The sequence below is a fragment of the Ciona robusta genome, chromosome 9 (genome assembly GCF_009617815.1).
Source record: "Ciona robusta chromosome 9, ASM961781v2".
Lineage (NCBI taxonomy): Eukaryota > Metazoa > Chordata > Ascidiacea > Phlebobranchia > Cionidae > Ciona > Ciona robusta.
Window position 1 is genome coordinate 2,460,722 of NC_143243.1, and position 25,628 is coordinate 2,486,349.

Below are 25,628 nucleotides of genomic sequence, written 5' to 3' on the forward strand. Positions count from 1 at the left end.
TACGTAACATTGCGAGCACAAAGTTAAAATTAAACTGTTTCAATTAAAGTCTGTGACGTCATACAGGTCACGTGATGTCATCGATTAATAAAAACATGAACTAAACACTCCAAAAAATGTTATATGATTAACGTGTATTACTATGGGGTAGCTATAGTTATATAATTATGTATGCTTATTTACTATAACAAATGAGACGTCCCACCTTACCCCGCCCTACTGTGTACAAAAAATAGGGAGGCGAATTCATAAAATAGCGTAAAGTGCCAGGAAGGTAACGTTGAAAAGATTTGCGCAATTTTTGCTTCAGCGGAAGCTTTATTTGGTGGCGAACGGAATACGGTATGCAGTGTATGAAAGTATTCGATTTCGGTTTACCCGGCCATTTAATTCAACCAATAACCACAGATAAGGAATTTGTAATTAGATTTATAACCAAAATTACCACAGAACATGGCTACACACAAATCTAAATTATCACTGTGTGGTCTATGTTGCGAAATCTAGTCTGAAAAAATATATTCGCGCCTCGGGGCATTTTAAGAACTGCACGCGGAAAACTACCAGTACTCCTACATTTTAATTATTATTGCCGTGCAGAAGCATATCGTACTGCAGGCTATAGGATTTTAATACTAAAGCGGCACGCCAACAAAAAAATCAAAATTTGTATGTGGATAGAAATGCTCAAATGTGATCTAAAGGTACAACCAAAGTTTTAAAACGAAACGACCTCTGAAAAATCGTATGAAATCACACTGCCGGAAAAAAACGTGCTCCATATCCATCGGTTATGCCGTTATACAATGTAATAGATTAAGGTAGAATGGAACGTGTTTTCATTTTGTTTTCCCGTCTCATTTGGGAGTAAACAAAGAATATTTACAGAACTATTTAACCGCATTCTTACAACCCTAAAAAGGCGTTGTTAATTGTTAAAAACGATCAGTAAAACGGGATTCAGGTTCTTACGGTTTCCCATTTTACCCTACAGCACTATATAATAGTTTAGGGTTTATTAATTTAAAACATTAGTATTATATCAAAGACCAATTTAATGTACCGGGTGCTTGCGCATATTTTCGGTATTACCTCACCGCCCTACCGTGAAAAGGGCAAAGGCGACAATCATTAATGCGCGCGAACCAGGATCGGAATTTTAAGTATCGGTAAGTGAACAAAGCATCGTAATCCTTAAACTATCTTAAAAATTCCTACGATTTCAAATTTTCGGTTTGTCACAAACTATGAAAAGCGTCGCCAGCCGAAAAAATGTATGTTTTGTCCTTTACCATATAATGGTTTATTGTAGAGAACGCTCTATATAAAGTAGAGTGGGGTGTGTTTTCATTCTCTTTGTCTGTCCCATTTGATGGTAAACATAGGATATTTACAGATGTATACAAGAGTATAACACCGTGACTCTAAAATAGCGTTGTAAATTGTTTAAAACACGATAAGAAAATATGAATTTTGGATTATGACGATATCCCATCTTACCTCAAACGTAGTTTTCTTACACGAAATCTTATGCTGTATGGAATGCTTCCGTAATCGCCATATATAAGGTCGTTGTGATACATATATTTCAGCCCAGAGATGGAATATTACCTAAACCACATGAAAAAGTACCAAGTGATTATTACTTCATTCAATCCAATGTTAGAAATTAAAAAACTACGGTAAAATATGCCATGGAAAGTCATTCAAGTGTTAAATCCGCATTAAAATTTGCGTTTATTATAAAAGATCAATATGAACTAAACATTTATGTCAATTTTACATTGCGGTTATATCGTTCACGTTCACTCCTTTTAGTCACGGTAGCTTATATTAGCACCGTATCGGTAAAACCTTATTGTGGCGTAGTTAATGCTTCATTAAACGCCGTGGTTACTTCACATTTACAAGCTTATTGAACAAGGATCGAGTTTCGAAGCTGCTTAACGGTAGTTAGATAGCGAAATCATAACCGTAAACATAATGTGTAGTTTATATATAATACTGTGGAGTAATATGGGATAACGTTGGCACCTAAATCCCATATTTTTTGATCGTGTTATTAACAAAATACCAACGTTATTTTAGAGTTACACGGCTACGGTTATAAAATTCTGAGAACATTCTTTGTTTGCTGCCAAATGGGACAAGAAATCAGCACAAAAACATGTTCCATCTTACCCCACCCTACTATAGGACAGCCACTATGGTTGTATATTGGAAATAAAAGCGTCGGGCATTTTTAAAGTCATTTATCGGTCTGACCGGTCTGGCCCTTTGTAGCTAAGATTTGTTGCTTGTATTTATGGTCGTTTAAAATATATCAATCTACCAAATAGAACAATGACCATCAAGACTCCGCGCCATTCACACACTGGGTGCTTTTATGGAGAAGACTGAAATTTATATCTCTTGTTTAAGTGCACTGAAGGCAGTTTACCATCGTAAACCGTTAAGTTGGTACAATTATTAAATCAGTAGGCACAGTAGGGTGCCGTAATGTTTTGTGTTGCTGTAATTCAAGTAAACCCCAAGGAATAGTCACTAGACTGCTGACTAAATTGTAATCAAATTATTTTAGTGCTGTACACACACGCGCGTCGTGGTAGATAGATAGGTATATATGATATAGCAAATAATTGCTTTATAGATATTGATGTTTTGACGCCTTATTATATACGGTGTCTTAAGTCCGAAACCAGTTTTGTGTACGTATATATGAAAGAATGATTTTTTGTCTCTTCAATCACGATAATCGGAAAAGTGTATAGTAGTGCGGGAAAGACAATTTTTCATCCTATTTTCTCATCCGATCTAGTACTAAAGAAAGAACATTCAAAGAATTAAAAAAACGAGTCCTCACGACGCTTATGGGCGGTTGTTAATTGTTTAAAACATGATCGGGATATTTGAACATTATATGCTAAGGTGTCTTGTCTTCCCCCATCCTACTATACATAAACGAAATGGCGGCTTGTAACGGTAAAACGACAGTTGGTATGGCACGCTTATTGATAAAACAGAGTCGTTGTCACACTTACAGATGCCCCAGGCATGATTGGACAACAGCACACAACGGACGATTTATCATTAACACCATTTACTCAGGATTGGTAAAAATCTGGGTCACTAAGACGTATGTATCCTTCGATTGAATGCGATTTTTAACGTTTTACTCGTAAGTACAATAACATTCAAGCTTTCCTATGCCATGTTTCCGGCCAACGGCAAAAGCGTTTTACAATATTTGGCCAGGGGTAATAGGCTATAAGGCGTTAGACACACCCAAGCTAATCGTTTTGGTGGGGAAAGATGGGAAACCTTTTCATTTAAATTTTTGTCCCATTTGGTAGTAAATGAAGAATTTCGAAGAACTATAAAACCGTATCTACACGACTCAAATAGACTGTTGTTAATTCTTAAAACACGACATTTGAAAATTGTCGTATCTTACCCCACAGTACTATATAAAAAAAGACCGACTTCGGGCTTGTATTAACCCGGTGAGCTTGTGGCAATAAACTTAGTAACAGCTTTACGAAATGCGTTTCCGTTTACAAGTAACCAACGTGAACGGACCAAACCATCGGCGCCACTGGCACAAAGTGGTTAGCACACCTGCCGCTAAGCTATAGAGTTGTAAGAATCGTTGCTCGTAACCATGTATAGACACTTAACTACAGTTGCTTGAACCGAGTGTTGCCTTATGGGTTTAAATTGTTAGCCATGTATTAGAACTTATAGTTACCTATTAAAACATACGTGTTAACTCGTTATATTGGACTCCTTATTTCCCGACTTCAAACTACAGTGTTTAACTGTAATAATGGTTCCCCGATGATTGTTACAATATTTGCTAAACGTAATTTGCAACGTTTTTGGACGGACCAATATTAGCGTTACTTTTTAGTCCAACGGCTTGCTTGCTCTCTAGCGCCACCTAGATACATCACACAACTAAAACCATTGTCCAGAGTCTATATACTCTAGAGTATAGACTGCAGTAGACTCTAGTCTAGAATGAATGTAAATTGTTTTTTCTCGCGTGGCGAGGCATCCACAGTCGTTATAAAACGAGTGTTTTGTTTCATACACCCCATATGTAACTTTGTGGGTAACTGTTTTAAAATATTTTTTTAAATGCATGCCTGGAAATTTACCCAATCCAAGGAATTGCTGTTGTGTCTTGCCCAAGGACACATACGCCAAGATTGGTTGCCGCATCGAGTTTTGAATCCTTAAAATCCGGTCTTGAGGCAGCCGCCCAAATCACATTGTCACGGCGTCGTAGACACAATGTGTCAAATTCAACAACCAATAATCCAAACAGTGCTCAATGAACTGTGTAGCATATTAGGGACAAATCCATTGTGTGGCAGGCAGATTGAAATGTTTGCCTGGGTGTTTTCAGCAATATCGTTTGCACGCATTTTCGTCTAAAATAAACTTTTTGCAGATTTGCGTCGATTTTGCGCTAGTTAAATAAAGACTGTATCATAACAACAGGACATTTTCAAATTATTGCGTCGGTAATTAGGTCCACGAAGAGTCATAACAAATAAATAAACAATCTGTAATAAAAAACGCAGTTTTGGGAACATAGGTATTGTGATGCTGCGTGACATTTAAAATTATGGATTACAAAATGTTTCAAAACTTAAGGAAACCGAACGATTCAATGCGTTGAACTGTACCCCAATACCCATAATATCAGAGTATAGTACAGTGTCAGTGGGTATAGCGGGCCGGCCTCTAACCCAGAAGTTACTGGTCCAAAGATTATAGGCTATCTTAAACTGTAGGTTATTCAGAAACCTAATCAGAATGACATAAAACTCATATTCCACAACACGCCTACGCAGTAATACACACACGCCTACGCAGTAACTCGTAAGCGAGCACAAGGTAGATAAAATATGAGATATTCGTATTATATCAACTGTAGTTTCCCGCCATGCGAGGATTAAAAAAGTTACATTTAACGACGCGACAAAAGTTAACATAGCAAATGAGCTATGATATAGAGTTAGACCACACCGAGATATACAAGTTATCACAAGGTCTTTTTATATATAGTAAGGTGGGGAGGATAGAACACTTTTTCATTCTATTTCCTCGTCCCATTTGGTAGAAAACAAAGCACATTTAAAGAATTATAAAACAGTATCTTCACGACTTTCATGGACCGTTGTTTAAAACACGATCAGGATATTTGGATACTATGTGCTGAAGGCATCCCGTCTTCCCCACCCTAATATACATCTGTTATAACCCCAAAACGACAAATACAAAATCGTATCACAGATATCAGTACTTCTACTAATCTACTGGGACATAGGTGGTAATTTTCACCAATGAAAAGAAAGTAGCTTCACTATGGAAACCCCCGCACCATTATGATGTAATACCGGTGTTTATTTTAACGGGCAAAATTACCTCAAGCGTTTTCCAAGGGTGCATTTCTCCTTTCATGGTGCCTAACTTCGGACTTTTACGACCTAAAATAATACGACATATTGTTATCCACGTAAATAAATGTATTTGATTGAAAAGTTATGCTTGATATGCTAAGGTTTATAATAAAAAGCTATATGGAAATGCAACAATGTTTTGTGCAGAGACTTTGCATAAAGTCAGGTTATGATTTTAAAACGCTCAAAAGTCGCTTTAGCTATTACATCACTGAATATGGTTTTAGTTTTAAACCAAAAAGTTTGGGATAAAAACCGTCTCATTTAAACATGTGGACTGTCATGTTTGTATATGATCAGAAACATTTTAGGCATCTAGGTTATAAAGTAGAGTGGGGGAAGATGGGACACCTTTAACACATAATATCCAAACATCCTAATTGTATTTTAAACAATTAACATTGGTCTATGGGAGTCGTGAGGATACGGTTTTATATTTCTTTGAATATTCTTTGTTTACTACTTAATGGAACGAGAAAATAAAGATAAAAGGTGTCCCATCTTTCCCCACTCTACTCTATATACAACTTCGTTTGGTTGCTCATAAAAAACTTTTACGTGCTAAATTCAGGTGAAATTGAGTACAATATGTTAATGGTCACTGAAAATAATTGAAATTGGGTGTAACTTTCAGTCCAGCAGTCCTGCATTTGTTTTGAAGTAAACCTATTATAAGTTATAGCCGCGTTAAAAGATGGCTGACATTTTGGCGCGCACGTAGCACGGTCCGTCGCGCCTCAACTGTTTCATTGTGTTGTGTACCTCAACGACAACGTCGATGTACCTTATGGTGAAAAACACTAGCAACAGAAACTTGAGAGACTTAATATCGTTAGCTGGGTATAGGGTAACTTGTACGATGGTGTAAATTACTTGGATATGTTTAGGAAAGAAACTCTAGTAGTCTAGTAACTGCTGGAAAGTGTTTGAATTGAAAGTCGAAACTCGGTGACGTAAGTTGGGAATTTCCCAAAGATATGAGAATGGTCTCTCCTTTTATAAGTACACCGTGCAAGCAAGCAGCAATACCTGTATTAGCATAGTAGCGTCTAGGCTAGATATCGTATATCGAAAGTTGGGAATCAACGAATTAAATTTTACTGTTGGAAAATTGGGTGTACATTTATTACATACGATTTTCCGCCTACGTTTTAGCTTTAAATCAACACAGACGAAGTTGTTTACCAAGCGTAGCGAGGCAATTGCGAGACATACTTTGCCCAAAACTTCCGCAATGGAGCTGTATTGAAGGTCGCACTATTTTTGGGACAAGTTTGGTGTCATTGCGTTTGATTGAATCTTTATTTAAGTTGTTTTAAAACATTTTCTTGTGCTGTATATGTTTGTTCAATAGAACGTCAGGTTAGGATACACAGATAGTTCGCTAATCATTCACATACAGTATGTTTAGTGATAACAGTTTGAAGGCTCTACTTGAGTATGCCAGTTGCAGTTTGTTCGGTTTATTTGCATTGTAGCTTTTTGCAGCTATTTAATTCCTCTGTTTTTTAAGTGAATAAGAAATATTTAGAATATTTGCATTGCAGTTTTTGCAGCTTTTGTTTTGTAAGTTATTTTAGTAAATTTATGACCCAATGATATATTAGTTGTATAATTTGTATTTTTGCAGGTTGCGAGTGAAGGGTCCCAAAATGTGAATGCTATGAGCTTCATACGTTTTCAGTAAACTTATGAACCATTAGTATAATAGGGCAGGGAAAGACGGGACACGTTAATAACATATGAACGGATTATACTGATTGTGTTTTAAACAATTAACAACAGTCTATGGAAGTCGTGAAGATACAGTTTTATAATTCATTAAATGTTCTTTGTTTAATACCGAATGAGAGGAGAAAATAAAATGAAAGGGTGTCCCATCTTTCCCTACCCTACATATTCACAGTCTTTACCACTATCCCTATATACATCTATTAAAAATCTATATAAGCAAATACAAAAAATGGGATAAGAAAATAAAAAAGGTGTCCCATCTTTTCCACTCTACTATACATTAGTATATAACTTTTATCTCTACAGGTTATGTGCAGGGTCACAAAATGTAAAGTATAAGAGTAGGGTTGAGTGACCAATACTCTTATTAAGTGTTGGTTGTTGTTATGAGAAAAACAAAAAATGACATTTTCATCTGCGCAAGTTTTTCTATGTCTTGGTTTACAATTACTTTTTCATGAAACAATATCAGCTTCTCCTACAAAACATTGTAGCAACAAAGGAAATGTGCAAAGGTAAATATACATGTTAATATGTATTATATACAATATATATGTTATGTGTGGAAAATAAATACTAAATTATTGGGGGGAGGAAATACATGTTACTACGCTTGCATGTCAATAGTTTGAGTCTTTGCAAACTTGTCATGTTTTGGAAGAACATTAGCAGAGCAATGACTCTCATTATAACACGGGTGTTCTGTTTCATACACCTTAGTTGGACAACCCATAACATACCACTGGGTTTTAGCAATTGTTACTAAGTTTCTTGCCCAATGACACAAACACCCACTAATGGTAGCAGCGTCAAGCCTCAAACCCATTGCCTTTGGTCTACAGAAAAACATGATACCACTCAGGCACTGAAATAAAAAGATACAGGCACTGAATACTCGGGCACTGAAAAACATACAATCTAATTGAAATTATTTCCTTAGATGCCATTATCAATATTTGTCGAGAATACTAAGGTGTGACGGCCGTTCACGTAACTCCTTGCCTTCTCCCACTGAGCTACAAGGCCCAGCCCCACCCAGCACTGCCTTATCAATATACATCAACTCAAGTTGCTTGCAAGAAATTGACTCAGGTTGGTGTATGCTTATTTGTTCATAAATCATGGGTCTCAAATATTGGGACCCATTATTTCGATTTAGCTATTTAAATGTGTTTTGAGCTAAAACTGTTTTGAACTTTTAATAAATTCAGATTAAAGTTTTATATAGTTGGTATTGGTGATAATTTCATGTGGTATTTGGAACACTAGAATTTTTTGATTCTTGGCTCAAGAGTATATTTGAACTCTTAAAAAACTCTTAAAATATATACAATTAAAATTTAAATGATTATTCTTATTTCTTGATGTTTACTTTTCGTCTTTGAGATTTCTTAAACAAATTTGCCAATAGCCTTATACCTAAAATAAGCAATATAAGCTAAAGGTCTGTCATTTATTTGCACATGTACTTAGTGTAAGGCAATCAAAATCATACTAATATTGTTAGGAACAAATCCTTTAAAATATTTGTCTTTTCGGTTTAACTGCTTTAACAATTCAAATTCTATTCTGTTTTAGGTCAACTGCGGCAATACACCCATGCAAAGCAATTAAACTATGATGATAACATGATACAAACTATTCCCAAGTCATGCTTCAGTCATTTACATCTAGAAGAACTTATATTGTCACGGAATTCAATTTCAACCATTAATAGTGCTTTTAATGGTAATACCTATATTTTATTCCTAATTCTAGGTTATTTTATTGGGAGGGTTACTGTAATAATACATATTATTAGTCAGAATGTTGTTTGTAAAATGGTCAAATTGTGTACACTTTCCACGCCTGTTTTGCTTACAAAAAAGTTAATTAAGTAATAAAAGCGAATAATTTAATTCTTTTACTTTTGGTTATATAAAGTTTTGTTTTAGATTTGTTTGCTAAAATGTTTAAAACTCTATGATATGAATAAGCTTTTGTTTAAAAACATCAATCTTTTCTTTCCATCACTACAAACTAAGTAACTATGCTTTCAAAGGATTTGACTGGTTTCATGTTACACACATGATAGGGCTCCCTTTCACAAACACATAGACAAGTGTGTTTATGGTTTAATTTTACAAAGTCTTTTGCCCACTATTGTTATTTTTGTTGTTGTATATTGTAATTTATGACACTTTAACAATAATTTGTATTTCCTTAAGGGTTATCTCATTTGAAGACATTACACTTGAATGGGAACCAGTTACAGGAAATACTTGATGACCATTTTTCTGAATTACTCAGTTTAACTAGCCTTGATTTGAGTGACAACATGCTAACCTACGTGCACAGAAATGCTTTCGAAGGTCTAACGTCTTTGACCAGTCTTGATCTAAGTAACAATCGACTTACTAAGTTTGAACCTGGACATTTAAGCGGCCTAGTCAACTTAAAGTAAGTTTTTTTCACACCAACAATTACAACATGACAAATATACTTTACAGTGAATCAAAATGTTTTTGTCACGGCCAAAATGGGTCCCTGTTTAATTTGGTGGGGGGGGGGGGCTGCCTACTACAATGGTTTAACTTTAATACAGTGATTAAAACGTTTAAAAAAATGCATCATTTGTATATGCGTCACATATGCCTACAAAGACTGTTTAAAAAGGGGTTTGAAAATTATGTAGACACAGCTTTGCCGTTAATTTATTCCTAATTCTGTGATTGCCACAAATAAAAGAACTGACCTACTACAACAATCTTTTTTGTCAGTTTAACAATTAGTTTTGTAAAAATTCATCTATATACAATTTAAATGTGACTATGTATAACATTTACAACTACATGAAGAGTAATTGTTAACATTACAGCTTTGCAGTTAGTACATTTACTGGTTAATAGCATATGTACCAGGTATCATATTCTATGAATGTAAACAAACTTTACATTTACCTTCATGTTTCAGTAAGTTGCGTTTAAGAAGTAATCACTTACAAAGCCTTGATAGCCACTTGTTGGTGTCATCTCCACATTTGGAAGTTGTTGACCTCAGTTTTAACAGACTTCAATGTTTACCTGCCAACCTGTTTGATAACCAAAGGTTTGTTTATTTTTTTCTTGGTCCGCAAACCTCCTTGATTAAGTTGTTTACTTTGTTGCAGTGACCTGAAATCAGTTCTACTCATGTCAAACCAACTTCGTACTCCACATCCAGATTGGTTTCGAAGTATCGTTGCAAATGGGAGGATGCCGGATGTAAATTTAATGCAAAACAACAAATGGTTGTGTGATTGCCATTCAATAAGTTACAGAGTATGTAATTTTGTTAAATATTGGCTAGAAATGCAGTTTACAGATTAAGATTATGTAATTATATTTACCTATTATTTATTGTGCTTATCATATATAAGAGAATTGGTACATACTTTTACATAGCTATGAAAAATATAATCCAAACTTTTTGTATGTAAAACGAATATATGCATAGAATAATGGAATACCTTATTATAGTGTTCTAACTTTTCAGAATTTTCTTTTGAATGAAATAACCGAGCACGAAGATCAATGGATTGATAAATTGGATGTTAGGTGCTTTCAACCTGCAACGAATGAAGGAAAATATCTAAGTGATGTAAAACACTTTGGAAGCAACTGTCCTTATCCATTAGAACCATTGGAATGTGAACAGCAAGAGTCTTCAACAAGAACAACAACAACAAATGTTCCAAGGCCAACAACAACAACAACAACAACAAAATCAACAACAACAGAAAAATCAACAACAATTAAAGCAAAAATAAAACCTAGGAGCCAAGTTACAACAACAATTACTCTTCCTGTCAATACTCCGTTGGTGTTAAACCTAGGTGCAGATCCATCAACCAAGAAAGATAAGAGTCCATTGATGATTATCATTATTTCTTTAGTCGCAGTTTTATGTTTTGCCATTTTAGGAATGGCTGTTTACTGTATGAGACGCAAATGGAAAAAAGAGAAGTTGGTGAAAAAACAAAATAATAATCCTATGACCAACAAAGATGATGAAGCAGGACAAAATTTGTACGAAGAGCCAGAGATAAAAATGGATGATCAAACAATCGACAATCAAACTGGACCAAAGCTTCTTTATTCTGCATCAAGTTTAAGCTTAAATGAAATTGAGCCACAGTTGTACCAAGCCGGTGAAATTCCTAATCCTACAAACCGTAAATACCGTAAACGTACAGACAGCGGTTTTGAAGAGGAAAAATTACCTTCCCAAGCGCTTGAAACTGAAGAGCGAATTAGCCACACATCATATTATGATGGAAGAAGCGTTTTAGATGGGCTAGATCCGCTCGAAGAAGCATAATGCTCACATTATTAACTAAAACGTGTATATGCTTTTCATTCGAAATATACCATATGGTAAACATGATGATCAAGCTTTCTTTATTATGTGCACTAAAAACAAGTGGATTAAATAAGTTCAATATTTATGCATTTTTATAGTAAATAATTCATATATAAGTCACTGTAACAACCTTTTGAGGATGAAATGCGATTTCTAAAAATGTACCCACTCGCTTTGTAAACTATACACTTACACTAGCACCTCTTACTTTTTTATTTGCTTTCATAAAATGAATGCTTAACACGCTAACTGTTTTAACTACGCATTCCAAATAACTCGCATTGCATGTATAATCACGTGTGTAAATACCGTGTAAAAGTTCAAACTAAATGAATAAACACGCAAGTAGTAACTTGAGTTTTGCTTGACATAGAACAAATCGCCAGGAGGTTTAGAAATTACGTCATCAGGTACTTCCCCGGATGCTTATCTTTTAATTCGCTGGTTGTAACTTCTACCCAACGCTGAAATATAAAGCAAGTTTACATGCAATTTTTTACATGGTTTGAATTGAAATATGTACGTTCATGACCATGTAACATTTCATGTGTAATGGTCCAACATCTAGAGTGCTCGTCTCAAAACCAAGAAATATCACATAGCCTAAGCTGCTACCATTGTGGGCGCATTTGAAAGAAACTTATCACTCTGATATAAAATATACAGTAGGGTGGGGGAGATGGGACACCTTTTTATACTACTTTCTCGTCCCATTTGGTTGCAGACAAATAAAAAAACAAATAATTATAAAACCACATCCTCACGACTCCCACAGAACGTTGTTGATTGTATAAACACGATCAGAATATTTTGATATTGTGTGCTAAATGTGTCCGACCCTAACGCACAGTAGGCTACCATATAACAGTGATATGACATATAAAACATGCTAACTCTAGTATGTGTCCATAGTATATGTATGTATTACCTCATAAAGTGTTCCCTGTGCCACTACAAAATATCGATAAGCAGCATAAAGTGGAATCCATATCATAGAAGACATTGCTATAAGCCAACACACTACAACTGCCCAGGCAGGATATACATAGGTCTTGTCATACGTTAGCGGCTTGTAATAGACCAGGCTGGTAACAAACAAAACCTGAAAGATAAAATATTTTAACATCACTTCATACTTGTGGTTATAGAACCAAGAAAAATTGTGTTGAAATAATATAGTAGGGTGGGGGAAGATGGGACACCATTGAAACATAATATCCAAAACGGCCTGTATAGGAGTTGTGAGGACACGGTTTTATAATTCTTTAATTGTTCTTTCTTTGCTACCAAATGGGACAAGAAAATATAATGAATAGGTGTCCCATCTCCCCCACCCTACTATACCTAATAGCAGCAGTTTTTATATTCTGTTGTTTAAACCGTCTTAAACCGTAACGCACTGCGACTTTTAATTGTTTTAAATTATAATTGATTTAATGGCATTGTGGCTAATAACTGTTCTGTGTAAAATTAATCACGCACTGGTTCACTTACGCACGATTGCGTATAGTTTATAATGGTAGAAACACATAAATTCCACTTTTGTTTTATTATCACACAACATTACATAATCGGATTCTCCATTCCGGCTCGGGGTATCTTCTATGTTTTATTCTATACGGGTGAGGTTCTGGCGAGGCGTGTCGGAAATCGTGGAATTTAAGCCACTACAATACCACAATACCCACAGCATAGGTAAAGTACAGAACCGGTGCTCGGTTTTCGTAACATTTTAGCTATACTTGAGTGATGCAATGTAACTTATTTATTCTGCGTGGCTGAGCAAAGTCGTACAACACGGTACTCTATTTCATAAACTTCGTGCTCGCTTTCGAGCTATACCACGTATGTAACTTAATAGAGATAATTACTTACCATGCTTGAAAGTGGAGTAAATAGAGTCCAGCACCATTTAAACCAAGGAACCCTCGGTCCAAAACCAATCATGTCACAAACAATGTTCCAGTACTTGTTTATACCATGTATCCATGCCACAGCAACACATTGGCATGCAGCCAAGAACAAGAGAGACCAACCGGCGGACGAGTAATTATCAAATATGTTAAGTACGTACACACCCCCCTGGGGAAATTAAGGGTTATATTTTGGTATACATAACATAATGTTATACTGATATGTCAGGTCTAGATTTAATACACATTCATCATTATACACTAATGTATAATTGGCGTTGGGGAAGATGGTACACTTTTTAGTTTATATTTTCTCGTCCCATTTGGTAGTAAAAAAGAAAAAAAACATTTAAATAAATATAAAACCGTATCCCCACGACTTCCATAAACGGTTGTTAATTGTTTCTAACACGACCAGGGTATTTGGATATTCTGTGCTAAGAGTGTTGTGTTTCCATTCTAGCTTATCGTCCATCCCACAGTAACAAAGAACATTTTTAAACATTATATAATTGTAGCTTATAAGAGCGTTGTTAATTATTGAAAACACGTTTAGGAATAATGGGAAATTATGTGTTAAAGGTAACCTATCTTGACCCACGCAGTAATATAGATTTGCATATTAGCTACTTTTACAATGTAGGCTACAAACTCGCTAGACAAATATTAAAACACTGTACTTTTCAGTCAGTCGTTCTGTAGTTTAAACATTGCGGACTAATTCAGTTATACCTTACGTCATGAAACATACAATATTCTCTTACGTTGGTAACCATTGAGAGACCAATTAGAAATTGGGTGAAGCACAAAAATGCCAAGAAAATCTCTTTGCTGTGTCTTTTTTTGAACCAATGCGGTCTATAATCCACAAACGCTGCCATCAAAGTTTCAAGACCTACAAACTATATAGTCATGAGTGTTACCCATTATATTCCAAACCGTCATGCAAGTTACATAAGCCTACATCAAAAACATAGTGCTAAAGGACACAGATTGTAAAACCCTAGTTCTTAGTATGGGTTAACAAAATAAAGTGTATGGCAGAGCTACAAAATTCGACTAAGTTACACACGTGGTAACTCATAAGCGGTCACGAGGTGTATGAAACAGAACACCCATATTATAACGATTGTCGTGTTAATTTTCCCGCCACTCGAGGATAAAGCAAGTTACATTTACCCACACAGCTACACATACATGGATTTCGTAATCGGTTTCGAGGTGTATGAAATGGAACAACCACATTATAACGACTGCTGTATGTTTCCCCGCCTCTCGGGGATAATAAGATACATTTATGAATGCATTAATTCAATTATTCCTTAATTTATTAGTTAAGCATTGGCTAAATATACCTCACTATCCATGCCTAACATAAACAGCATCAAGAAGAACAAGCACCCCCAGAATTGTGGTAACGGCATTAGTGTCAGTGCTTTTGGGTAAGCGATAAATGCTAGACCTGGTCCAGATTCGGCCACATGCTTGATATCAATACCCTGTCATGGTAAATATTAATGCAGTATCAGAGATTTGGTAATTAATATATACCTGTTCTTGAGCCATAAAGCCGAGCACTGAAAATATAGCGAAGCCGGATACGAAACTAATTCCGCTGTTTAAAACTGACAGCACAATGCAGTCCCTTTATAATAATGTAGGTTTAATATTGATAAGTTTTGTTTGTATCTTGATGGCACTAGTGATCGAAGATAAAAATGAGATGAAACGAAAAAAAACAGAATAGTGGGTGGGGTCGATGGGACAAATTTTCTTAAGAAACAAAGAACATCACACTTCCAATAAAAACATATTTACTTTTAGTTAGAATGTAAAACCAATAGGGGCAATGAAAGATTGTGTTTACCTGTAGCTGTTATAATGATAAGAATTGTAGCTTCCCATTGTAATCATCATACCTTTACATAGCGCATATGAGAAAAATACTTGTGCAGCTGCATCTAACCAAACCTGAAAAATACATGTTATTTTTAGTATATTAAATGGTAAAGATAAGTCACGTACAAAGGTATAGATGGCCAAGACTACAGTATAACTAAACGGTAATTAACAAAGTAATTAAATGTATGGTATTGTGGAGTAAGATAAATAACTAATTGTGTTTTTTTGCAGATAACGACGCTATTTTGGAGCCGTGAGGCTACGGTTATATAATTCCGTAAATATTTTTTGTTTACTGCCAAACGGGACGATAAAACAGAAAAAAACGTGAACCGTCTTACCCTAATATAAACTAAGCTGCTAGTAGGCTATGGTAAGATGGGACATGGTATCATTCTCTTTTTCCGTCTCATTTAGTAGTAAACAAACAATGTTTACAGAATTATAAACCGTAGCCGCAGTGTTAATCATTCAAACCACGGTCAGAAGGCATAGTATTTAGATGCTAACCGTGTCCCATCTTACCCCACATTACTACATTTTCTTAATAACCACTCACTTGAGCGTCCTTTAACCGTTCAAGATCAGGTCTTAAATAAAATAGAATTCCATGACCAGCACCTTGTAATGTTACGCCTCTTATAAGAAGAATAAGCAACATAATAAGTGGGAATGTGGCGGTGAAATATACGACCTATTTAAAAATAACAAGATACATATGAATGAATGAATGAATAAATGAATGAATGAATGAATGAATGAATTCATGAATGAATTCATTCATTCAAGATACATATATTTCATATTAATTTAAATATACGTTTTATACTTCCTCAAAGACACATTCTGTCAGAATGGTAGTGACATTCTTTGATTGCGGTTGCGCTCACGCCATTGCGACACAATAAACTACAAATACCTTGCTAGTCCAAGCGATTCCTTTCCAGATACAAAAGTAAAGAACCACCCACGTAAGTATCAGACACAAAACCAATTCCCAACGTAGTGTCCCAATATCAGATATTCCTTCTGATTTTCCTAATATCCCTCTCCTGTATAAAACAGTATTTAAGTAGTGCAAGGTAGTCTAACACATCACGCATAATTTACTCCCAGTATTCCCTGACGGAGGATATTTTTCCGCTCAAGTTCCCGAAAGTGAAATTTGAATTGTTTCGGCCAAACGCAAAACATTGCTCAGTATTCCACGAATTCCCGCATGTGGACCATGGAAGTTCAGCGGACATGGATGCGAAGAAATATCGCAGAGCCCAAGCCAGTATCACGGCATAGTAAACGTTAAAGTAGTAATTGATAATATTCACAGCAAGGCTGAGTCCTGATGTATATGTAAAAGAGGGAGGGTTAAGTGGAACGTGCTTAACATCTCTTTTCTCGTCTCATTTTGTATTTAATAAAGAATATTTACATGATTATATAACTGGACCTGCAGGACTGTAAAACAGCGCTGATGTTATTCGGTAAAAACACAATTGGGAAATGTGGGATTTAGGTTCTAATAGTAACCCAACTGAACCAATAGTTGTATAGCACTACACAGCCGATTATGAATGGTCCTAAACAAACATAAATTGTCAGGTTTCTATACCTTTGAATAACGGCACGATTTCATAGGCAAGAGAACTTCCCTTGTTAGTGTATTGCCCCAGCGTCACTTCGAGAAAAAATACCGGCAGAGCACCAACAGCCACGAAAATAATGTACGGGATGAGAAAAGCACCTGAAAGTATATGAATGTAACTAATTTTATTTTCTTGTTAACGGTAGTTGGTATAACATGAACGCATGTTTAATTTTATCTCTGCTGTCACAGTAAGCGAGGTTCGGAAAAGTTCACACAAGCCTAAAGAGGGAAAGTAAAGGAAAAGCGTCAGTCGATACAACCAATGAATAAAACAAAAGTACAAAACCTGTTCGATAAAAGCGTGTCCATTTCACCATAACATGCGTGTTTTGTTTCAAACACCTCGAACCTGTTTACAAGTTACCACATTTGTAACTTTAACTTTGTGAGTGTTTGTTTGTTTTTTCTTTAAACCTGATATCCGTCAGTTACAATGCCGGCGCTTAATCTGAGACACGTCGCCGGACGAATAGAATTAGCAAGGACGTTGGTAAGGACAGTTACGTAACAATTTTACCTCCACCATTTTTGTAACATAAATATGGAAATCTCCAAACGTTTCCAAGCCCCACAAAACCACCAGCGATAGAAAATCCAAAGTCGATGTTTTTCTTCCATTTTTCCCTTGGTTGGGTTGGTACTGCCGCTTCTCTGCTGATATATACATGACTTGTTTTTAATGTAAAAGATTAATGCAAAAACACATCCTACATCATCTTATTTTCTGTCATCTCTTTCAATATGTTTCCAATGTAATTCGGTTCTGTTACAAAATAAGAATTTACTGACCAACATTTCAAACTGCGCGCAATTTTTAAAATATGTCGTAACATTGACAAACCTGGTATCTTTTTACAAAACTTTTATCGGACGCGTACATCGGTTATACTGTTAAGTTGTTATGAATGACTCTGACCATGTACGCGCACAGTATAGCATAAACCCTTGGGATTTGATGTTGAATTATGCTCATACTTTACTAAGATGAATGTCAAAATCCAAAGGCAGACAATTGTTAATTCTAATTGTTCTGTAACATTGACTGCAGATAGCTGTTTGGGAAGTAAGTCTTTGCCATTAAGCTATTTACGACTGTCTTTGTTTCAGCATAGATTTAAGTGTACAGTTTATCCAAATTTTAACTCAATGCATAAAAATTGAATGTCAAAGTCCCCTTTGTGGCAACTATTACATATGGCTCAACTGTTGTATGACTATGAGCATCTCGTCTGTTCCTGCGACCAAGAAAACAAGTAGTGTTCTGTGTACTGAGGCATTTTCCTGGGTTTAAATATATTTTTTCTGACTTAGTTTTTGCGCACGTTCTTGCTATAAAGCCCCCTTTTCGGTCAGACCTAAAAATCAGAATTGTTTAAGTTATAAAGTGATAATAAAACCCCTATAAGCATTGCGGGAACCATAGGTCGTAGGCTGTGCGTGTTTAATAGACGTTTGGATGTGTATTGCATATAACTTTGTTATAAAGCATATTTTTAATACACTATAGGCCTAACTACTCCAAACACTGAGTAGCACATAATTGATCAAAAGGCACAGTTAAAGCATGGAATGTACAGCGATAAAAGCAAGCTTATAAAAAACCCACGAGTTCAAATGCGAGCAACACGCTTCAGTGACACTTATGTCAGCAGGAACGAATTCGTAAATTCGTAAATTTGCCACAAGCTAATTATACATTTCATAAAATGATGTTGAAATAAGTGCTTCGGTCTTCAAATTAAGGCAAATTTAAATGTCCTATGTGCATAGTAAACCAATAAAATTACGATAACGGTAAAGTGTAAATTTTGTCACGATTTGCATATTCGACTTTTACACATTGTCTGTAATTCGGTTGGCTTATACATAGGAGACATCCTCATAATCGTTGTGGTCGTCACCACTTAAAATGCTTCTTTGATCCTGTGTTTCACGTATCATATTTCCTGGTGTGTTACTCGTTGAAAACTGCTGTGGAACTAAGCTGTCTTCGTCCCACGCCACAAAACCACTGTCGCATTTTCTTCGTTGTATGTTGTTGCGTGGTATTACACATACATCCTTAACTTTAGTCTGATTAATGCTATTTGTTCTTGAGTCTCTCATTGGAGAACGATTTCGATTATTTACATCTACAATATTCTCATTGTTAAGGGTAGGCTGTTTTTCTACTGTAACCTCTTTAAACTTTGCCATACAGCAATAAACAGCTACCCCTGCAACTACCATTAAAACAATACATACAGACCCCATTACAATACTAATAATCATGAATTGATTTTCTTGAGGTTCTGCAACTTGATTTAAAAGCTTTGGAACACCAGCAGATGTTTCTAAATGTTGAAAAGTTGTTGTTGTTGTTGTTGTTGTTGTTGTTGTTTTTGTTGTTGTTGTCGGCGTTAGAACATTTGTTGTTCTTGTTGAAGACTGTTGCTGTTCACATTCCAATGATTCTAATGGATAAAGACAGCTTCCAAAGTGTTTTACATCACTTAGATACTTTCCTTTATTCGTTGCAGGTTGAAAGCACCTAACATCCAATTTATCAATCCATTGATCTTTGTCTTTAAGAAAATCCTGCAAAGTGGTGACATAATAAATATGATACATTATTATTCAATGCATATATTCTATTTATATACAAGTATGGAGTACTTCCATCATTGCTACATAAAAGTACATACTAATTTTCTTATATAATATTAGCCAAATAAATAACAGGTAAATACGACCGGTGCCATGGCATAGTGGTTAGCGCGCCTGCATGTAACCCATAGGTGGGTTCAAGGCTCGTCGCTGCTACCATTGTGGGCGTATGTGTCCTTGGGCAAGACACTTAACGGCAATTGCTCCAACCCAGTGGTCACTAATGGGTTGTCCAAATTACCAGTCATACATAAAATAATCCCCCCGGCCACGCGAGGATAAAGTAAGTTACATTCATTCATTCATATGGTTACACGACTTTAATCTGTAAACATTTCTAACCAATATTTAACACAATCACATACTCTGTATTTAATTGAATGGCAATCACATAACCATTTGTTGTTTTGCATTAAATTTACATCCGGCATCCTCCCATTTGCAACGATACGTCGAAACCAATCTGAATGTGGAGTACGAAGTTGGTTTGACATGAGTAGAACTGATTTCAGGTCACTGCAACAAAGTAAACAACTTAATCAAGGAGGTTTGCGGACCAAGAAAAAAATAAACAAACCTTTGGTTATCAAACAGGTTGGCAGGTAAACATTGAAGTCTGTTAAAACTGAGGTCAACAACTTCCAAATGTGGAGATGACACCAACAAATCGCTATCAAGGCTTTGTAAGTGATTATGCTTCAACCGCAATTCCCTAAAAAAATAATGGTAAATATGAATGTATTAGCTACTCACGTAATGGAGATGATAAAACATATTGAAAGAAAGGTATGACCCCTTAATAAAAAATAATAACATTTGTAAGCCAACAGATGTAAGCCCTAAAATATCAACATTTGTAAGGTAATATTAATATTCTGAGAATTTGAATAAGAGCTAAAATTTTCAGCATTTTGTCCCCCCAAAATATATACGCTAACTACTTTACTATGGCGCAGAATAAGCCAGAATTTATAGCAACTGCACAGTTACCAATACAGTTAACCTTACCTTAACTGTACCAGGCCACTCAGATGTCCTGGTTCAAACTTTTTTATTTTATTGTAGCTAAGATCAAGTAGTTTCATTGATATTAATTCTTTGAAAGCATGTCTGTGCACATACTTTAAGTTGTTCCGATCCAATCGTAAAATTGTCAAATTTGATACACCTAAAAAAAACATACATGAATGTTACAATGTTAAATAAAAATGTATTGTGACTTGTGAGTAATTGTTTATTTTGTATATTGTATAGCTGACAAGTTCGACAAACCATTAGTGACCACTGGGTTGGAGTAATTGCCGTTAAGTGTTCTGCCCAAGGACACACGCGCTCACAATGGTAGCAGCGAGAGCCTTGAAGCCATAACCTCTGGGTTAGAGGCAGACAGGCTAACCAACTGTGCCACAGCACCAGATATAATAAAAAAATTAATTAAAGCTAAACTGCATTTAGTTTTAAATAAACATTACTGAGAATTCAAAGCAGATTACGTCAAAGTCAATATATGGACTCGCAAGTTACAATTCTACTTAAGTGTACAATACCTTTTATGGTGGCATTGACAAACACAACATCTGAGTAAATACACTTTTCAGGTGGCCAACTACAATAGAAGGTTGTATATCATAAAACCCTTCTTATAAAATTTGTGCTTTACATATTACAACGTAACTTTTATTTATCGCTTCGAAAACAATAAAGAAAATCAAATTACTGAAACTAGAAATCAACAGCAAAATGAGAGTCTTTAAAACACGCTATTAATAAAAAGGGGGGGAAAAGTGTAAGGTATAAAGCATGACTGTTAAACCCCCATTTTTTTTGGTTTAGATGCGCTTTTTTGAAAATGGTTCTGTATGTTCAAGTATACCACCACCGAACAAACATAATCTTTTCATGAAAAACTAGGAATTCACATCAATAGTAGATAGGTATTACCATTAAAAGCACTATTAATGGTTGAAATTGAATTCCGTGACAATATAAGTTCATCTAGATGTAAATGACTGAAGCATGACTTGGGAATAGTTTGTATCATGTTGTCGTCATAGTTCAGTTGCTTTACATGGGCGTATTGCCGCAGAACACCTGAAAGAATATGCAAAGTTAATTATTAAACAGGAATTGCTACAAGAATATGTTATAGCAAATAGGTCTATGTGGACACTGAATGCAAACTATCAAGTAATTTGTTATTGTTCTCTAATAAAAATGCAATTCCTAAGTAAAAAATCATGGTAAGATTTCCAAGTTCCAACTTTGTTAGGCGCCATGGCAAAGTTTCACGCTCGATACTTCTACCATTGGGGGCAAATGTGTTCTTGATCAAGATACCTAATCAAAATTGGTTCAACTCAGCGGTCCCTTTTGGGTTGTCTGAATTGTTAGTCATAAATTAACATAAAAAAAATCACCCACAAAGTTACATAACTTGAGGACACAAAGTGCATCTAACAGAACATAAATGTTTTAATGACTGTTGTTGTACTTCCACTCAAGCATAAAAAAGTTACCTATTTTATTTAATTAGGATACATATATTTTAAAACGAAAATATTACACTAAGATGTTGGGTTGCTCTGAGATGCTAAGGGTATATAAAGTGGGAGAGCATATCGTAAATGGAAGGCCAAACCGTTTTTTTTTTTAGATCATATTAAACAGTTCAAACCATGCACATGACCTAAGAGTTAACATTTGTAACAGGGAGTTTAATGGCACTTTTATCCATTGCAAAATTTAGAAATACATTAGGGTCGTTGTTAAATTTTAAGTGCTACAATAAAAGGAGGCTAAACAATGGCTAGATATAATAAATGTTACCACGATAACTTTACTGTAAATAACTTGGAAAACTTCTACAAAAAAGTTAGAAAAAATAATAAATGTATCGCATTTATCTTTGTGGTAAAGTAAGGACAATCGTTATAACACGATTGTTCTGTTTCGTACACCTCCCATACGAGTTACTACATATGATTTTGAATAAATAGATGCAACTTACTTAACCCTCGCGTTGCAAAAAAACGACAGTCGTTATAACAGGTGTTCTGTTTCATGCATCTCGTCGCAGCTACCAAGTATGCTACTTTGTGGGTGATTATTATTATATTTTTTGTATGGCTGAAAATTTGAACAAGCCATTAGTGACCACTGAGTTGTAGCAACTTCCGTTAGGTGTCTTGCCCAAGGACACATATGGCCGTGCACAATGGTGGCAGCGGCGAGCCTTGAACCCATTACCTCTGGGTTAGAAGCAGGCTCCCAAGCCACTATGCCACGGCGCCAGACATATATATCCTTGCAAGTAATTTTTTTTATTTTAACATATGTACCTCTAAAATTCTGTTGGCAACTTGAGTTTAAGTAAATTGTTTCAGCATACCGAGGATCACCTTCTCCATGTATTTCATTGGGTGGAGGTAATGAAGTAAAAGTTGTGGAATCACACCATAGTATATTATGCCTGTGGTCAAACTTGCAACTGAAACATAATTGTAATTTATGCTGAATAAATAAATGTAACTTGCTTTATCCATGGCAGTTGGCCAGTTGTTATAACACAGGTGTTCTGTTTCATACACCTTGTGCCAGCTTACCAGTTACGGTGTATATATCTTTGTGGGTGTATTTTTTGTATAGTTGACAATGTATACAACCCATTAGTAACCATTGGGGTTGAGCAATTGCCATTAAGTGTCTTGCTCAAAGAGGCCCAAAATGGTAGCAGTGGCGAGAAACTCATACCCTATGGGTTAGTTAGAACTAGAAGCAGTAACTGTACTGTGTATATATTAAGTTCACCATTACCTAAAAATATATATGCTTACTTTTGTCCATTGGTTTTGTTGGAACAGTGTTTTATACGAGATGCTGAAGGTGTATAAGAAATAAGGAACTCTAAAACAAGACCAAGAAAGACTTGTGAAGATAAATAACGCATTTCTACATACCAACAGACACCATTTATGTTAGAGTACCCATACTCTATAATACTTTTGATCTTATAAAAATCTTAACCTAAAAAATAAAAACGTACCATATCTTATTATTAACACTACATATCATTATATGCAAATGAGTAGATACTAAAACATGTAAGCTGAAGCATATTTTTTAAATTTATATATATAGTTAACCCCCATGCATATTCTGTTGTATATATTTGACTCTCAGGCATATTCTGTTTTATATATTGAACTCTCAGGCATATTCTTCTGTATATTTAACTCTCAGACAAATTCTGTTGTACTATGCCTAAGAATTAAACATACAACAAAAATACCTAGGAACTAAGTATATTCAATAGAATATGCCCGAGAGTTAAATATAAAAAAATATGTCTCAGCTTACATGTTTCAGTATCTACCATGCAAATAAGGTCAAACAAAACAATAATAAAACACAACACATCTAATTAATCAGTCCTAACTTTACTGTTTATCAGCTAACTACATTAAGTTAATGTAATTTAATTTAACATATAAATTAAAGCAAAGCGATAACTTTATCACTCTAATACCAAACAGGAACACAAATTGAAAAAACAAATGTAAGCGAAACTCGAAAGGAAGATGAAAGAAAAAGAGAAGTTTCGTCTGTGGGAATTTCCCAATTGCGTGTTTTTGCCACAGAAATAAAAAAGAATAGAACGCGCATCTCCAATGTCGGTAAAGGAGAGAGGTGATACACTCTCTCTCTCTTTCACGGGTCGTTCCCGTTTACCATTGTAGTCAACGGAATCGAGGGCGTTTTATGTTGTTTTTATTCGTTTTTTTTTTTTTATTTAATTAAAAGTTATAAGGTAAAATAACTATTTTCTAGTATATATATATTTCTAATAAACCGTTTGTTTAAAGTTTTTAATTAAAATTATTAAATAATTAAATTTTCCAAATGAGTGGTAAACTGTAAGCGTTAACCTACCAAATAACTAAACTGGCCTAATAAACTTGAGTAGTTGGTGTAGTTTTTGAAATAAACAGGTAAAACCTCCTAAAAGTCCGGCGCCGTGGCGTAGTGGTTAGCGCGCCTGCCTGTAACCATTAGGTAATGGGTTCAAGGCTCGTCGCTGCTACCATTGTGGGCGTATGTGTCCTTGGGCAAGACACTTAACGACAATTGCTTCAGCCCAGTGGTCACTAATGGGTTGTCCAAATTATCAGCCATACATAAAAAAAATGAAAAAATCCCAAAAAAATAATCACCCACAAAGTAACATACATGGTAACTCGTAAGCTGGCACGAGGTGTTAAACCCGTGTGATAACGACTGTCATTTTCCGGCCACGCGAGGATAAAGTAAGTTACATACATACACATACATAAAACCACTGTGCGCCTATCTTTTACAATGGAGACCAAGCGAAATGGGGACGGAGTTGGCGGTCACGTGAATAGAAAAAAGAATACATCACGATTTTGGGCAGTTGCGCGTTCATCTACTCTTTTTTATTTCTCTGGTTTTTGCGTAACCGGAAACCAATCATTTAACACCGGTGTTTCATACACCTCGTGCAAGCAAAAAAAACAGATGATTTCTTTACTACTGATCTATATTTCTAGAAATTACGTATATTTAAGATTCACTTAGACTACCTAATCGTAATGGTCCAGTTAAATAAGCACAACACGCGGTATTACTTAAGAAATGGCACGAACTTTTAAACCATCAACTCATAAAAACTGAATTGAAATCTGTTTAAATTTGCCCATCCAATGAGGTTTTGTTTTAATCTTTTCTGCCTATCTATCTCTAAATTTATATATTGTAATCTACATGGGTGAGGTGCTGCAGCGTGGCATGTCATGGACTTGATGTTTAGGCTACAGTTGGCCCACTACCTGACACCTAAGGTGCTAAAACCAATTAGCGGCCACTGGGTTAGAGTAATGTCTATTAGGTGACTTGTCCAAGGACGCTTTAGAATCAGTA

At 35.4% G+C, this 25,628-nt stretch overlaps 3 protein-coding genes and 1 long non-coding RNA gene across 6 annotated transcripts in view; 1 reads left to right on the forward strand and 3 right to left on the reverse strand.

Moving 5' to 3' along the window:
* LOC149730786 (uncharacterized) overlaps positions 1–10,284 on the reverse strand; it is an 11,835-nt gene extending 1,551 nt beyond the window's left edge. For both annotated transcript variants that reach the window (XR_016385634.1, XR_016385635.1), the window contains exons 1-3: positions 10,145–10,284; positions 5,437–5,498; positions 1,501–1,611 (exon numbers count right to left, since the gene is read on the reverse strand). This is a non-coding gene — a long non-coding RNA (uncharacterized LOC149730786). The remainder of the gene's footprint in view (positions 1–1,500; positions 1,612–5,436; positions 5,499–10,144) is intronic.
* LOC149730787 (uncharacterized) lies at positions 7,516–11,937 on the forward strand. Its single transcript, XM_089884015.1, has 7 exons — positions 7,516–7,720; positions 8,146–8,297; positions 8,784–8,933; positions 9,413–9,644; positions 10,158–10,292; positions 10,354–10,504; positions 10,719–11,937. The coding sequence occupies exons 1-7, from the start codon at positions 7,608–7,610 to the stop codon at positions 11,541–11,543; spliced, it is 1,758 nt and encodes a 585-aa protein (XP_089740141.1). The 5' UTR covers positions 7,516–7,607; the 3' UTR covers positions 11,544–11,937.
* On the reverse strand, positions 11,607–18,333 carry LOC149730788 (sodium- and chloride-dependent taurine transporter-like). Of its 2 annotated transcripts, none has more exons than XM_089884021.1 (14): positions 17,887–18,333; positions 17,757–17,808; positions 17,563–17,696; positions 17,010–17,141; positions 16,511–16,739; positions 16,320–16,452; positions 15,960–16,094; positions 15,366–15,469; positions 15,050–15,143; positions 14,854–14,997; positions 14,263–14,400; positions 13,461–13,667; positions 12,514–12,687; positions 11,607–12,049 (listed from the first exon to the last, which is right to left on the reverse strand). In XM_089884021.1, exons 2-14 carry the CDS (start codon positions 17,774–17,776, stop codon positions 11,984–11,986), a joined length of 1,710 nt encoding a protein of 569 aa, XP_089740147.1. In that variant the 5' UTR covers positions 17,777–17,808; positions 17,887–18,333; the 3' UTR covers positions 11,607–11,983. The 2 variants fall into 2 exon arrangements, with proteins under 2 accessions (XP_089740147.1, XP_089740146.1); XM_089884020.1 differs by having other exon boundaries at positions 17,563–17,699.
* A 139-nt stretch (positions 18,334–18,472) lies between these two features.
* On the reverse strand, positions 18,473–23,733 carry LOC149730789 (uncharacterized). The gene is made up of 7 exons (XM_089884028.1): positions 23,525–23,733; positions 23,030–23,178; positions 21,633–21,782; positions 20,700–20,859; positions 20,269–20,403; positions 20,057–20,207; positions 18,473–19,622 (listed from the first exon to the last, which is right to left on the reverse strand). Exons 1-7 carry the CDS (start codon positions 23,635–23,637, stop codon positions 18,906–18,908), a joined length of 1,575 nt encoding a protein of 524 aa, XP_089740154.1. The 5' UTR covers positions 23,638–23,733; the 3' UTR covers positions 18,473–18,905.
* Positions 23,734–25,628: the final 1,895 nt, after the last annotated feature.

Coding starts and splice junctions, on each gene's coding strand:
- LOC149730787 (XM_089884015.1), top strand. CDS start 7,608: ATGACATTTTCATCTGCGCAAGTTTTTCTATGTCTTGGTTTACAATTA. Junction 8,298..8,783: donor CTTGCAAGAAATTGACTCAG/GTTGGTGTATGC, acceptor ATTCTGTTTTAG/GTCAACTGCGGCAATACACC. Junction 10,505..10,718: donor GCCATTCAATAAGTTACAGA/GTATGTAATTTT, acceptor CTAACTTTTCAG/AATTTTCTTTTGAATGAAAT.
- LOC149730789 (XM_089884028.1), bottom strand. CDS start 23,637: ATGCGTTATTTATCTTCACAAGTCTTTCTTGGTCTTGTTTTAGAGTTC. Junction 20,404..20,699: donor AGTGGCCTGGTACAGTTAAG/GTAAGGTTAACT, acceptor TTATTTTTTTAG/GGAATTGCGGTTGAAGCATA. Junction 20,208..20,268: donor AACCTGTTTGATAACCAAAG/GTTTGTTTATTT, acceptor ACTTTGTTGCAG/TGACCTGAAATCAGTTCTAC.
- LOC149730788 (XM_089884020.1), bottom strand. CDS start 17,776: ATGACAGAAAATAAGATGAT. Junction 17,142..17,562: donor ATGTTACAAAAATGGTGGAG/GTAAAATTGTTA, acceptor ATATACTTTCAG/GTGCTTTTCTCATCCCGTAC. Junction 16,740..17,009: donor AATCGTGCCGTTATTCAAAG/GTATAGAAACCT, acceptor CATATACATCAG/GACTCAGCCTTGCTGTGAAT.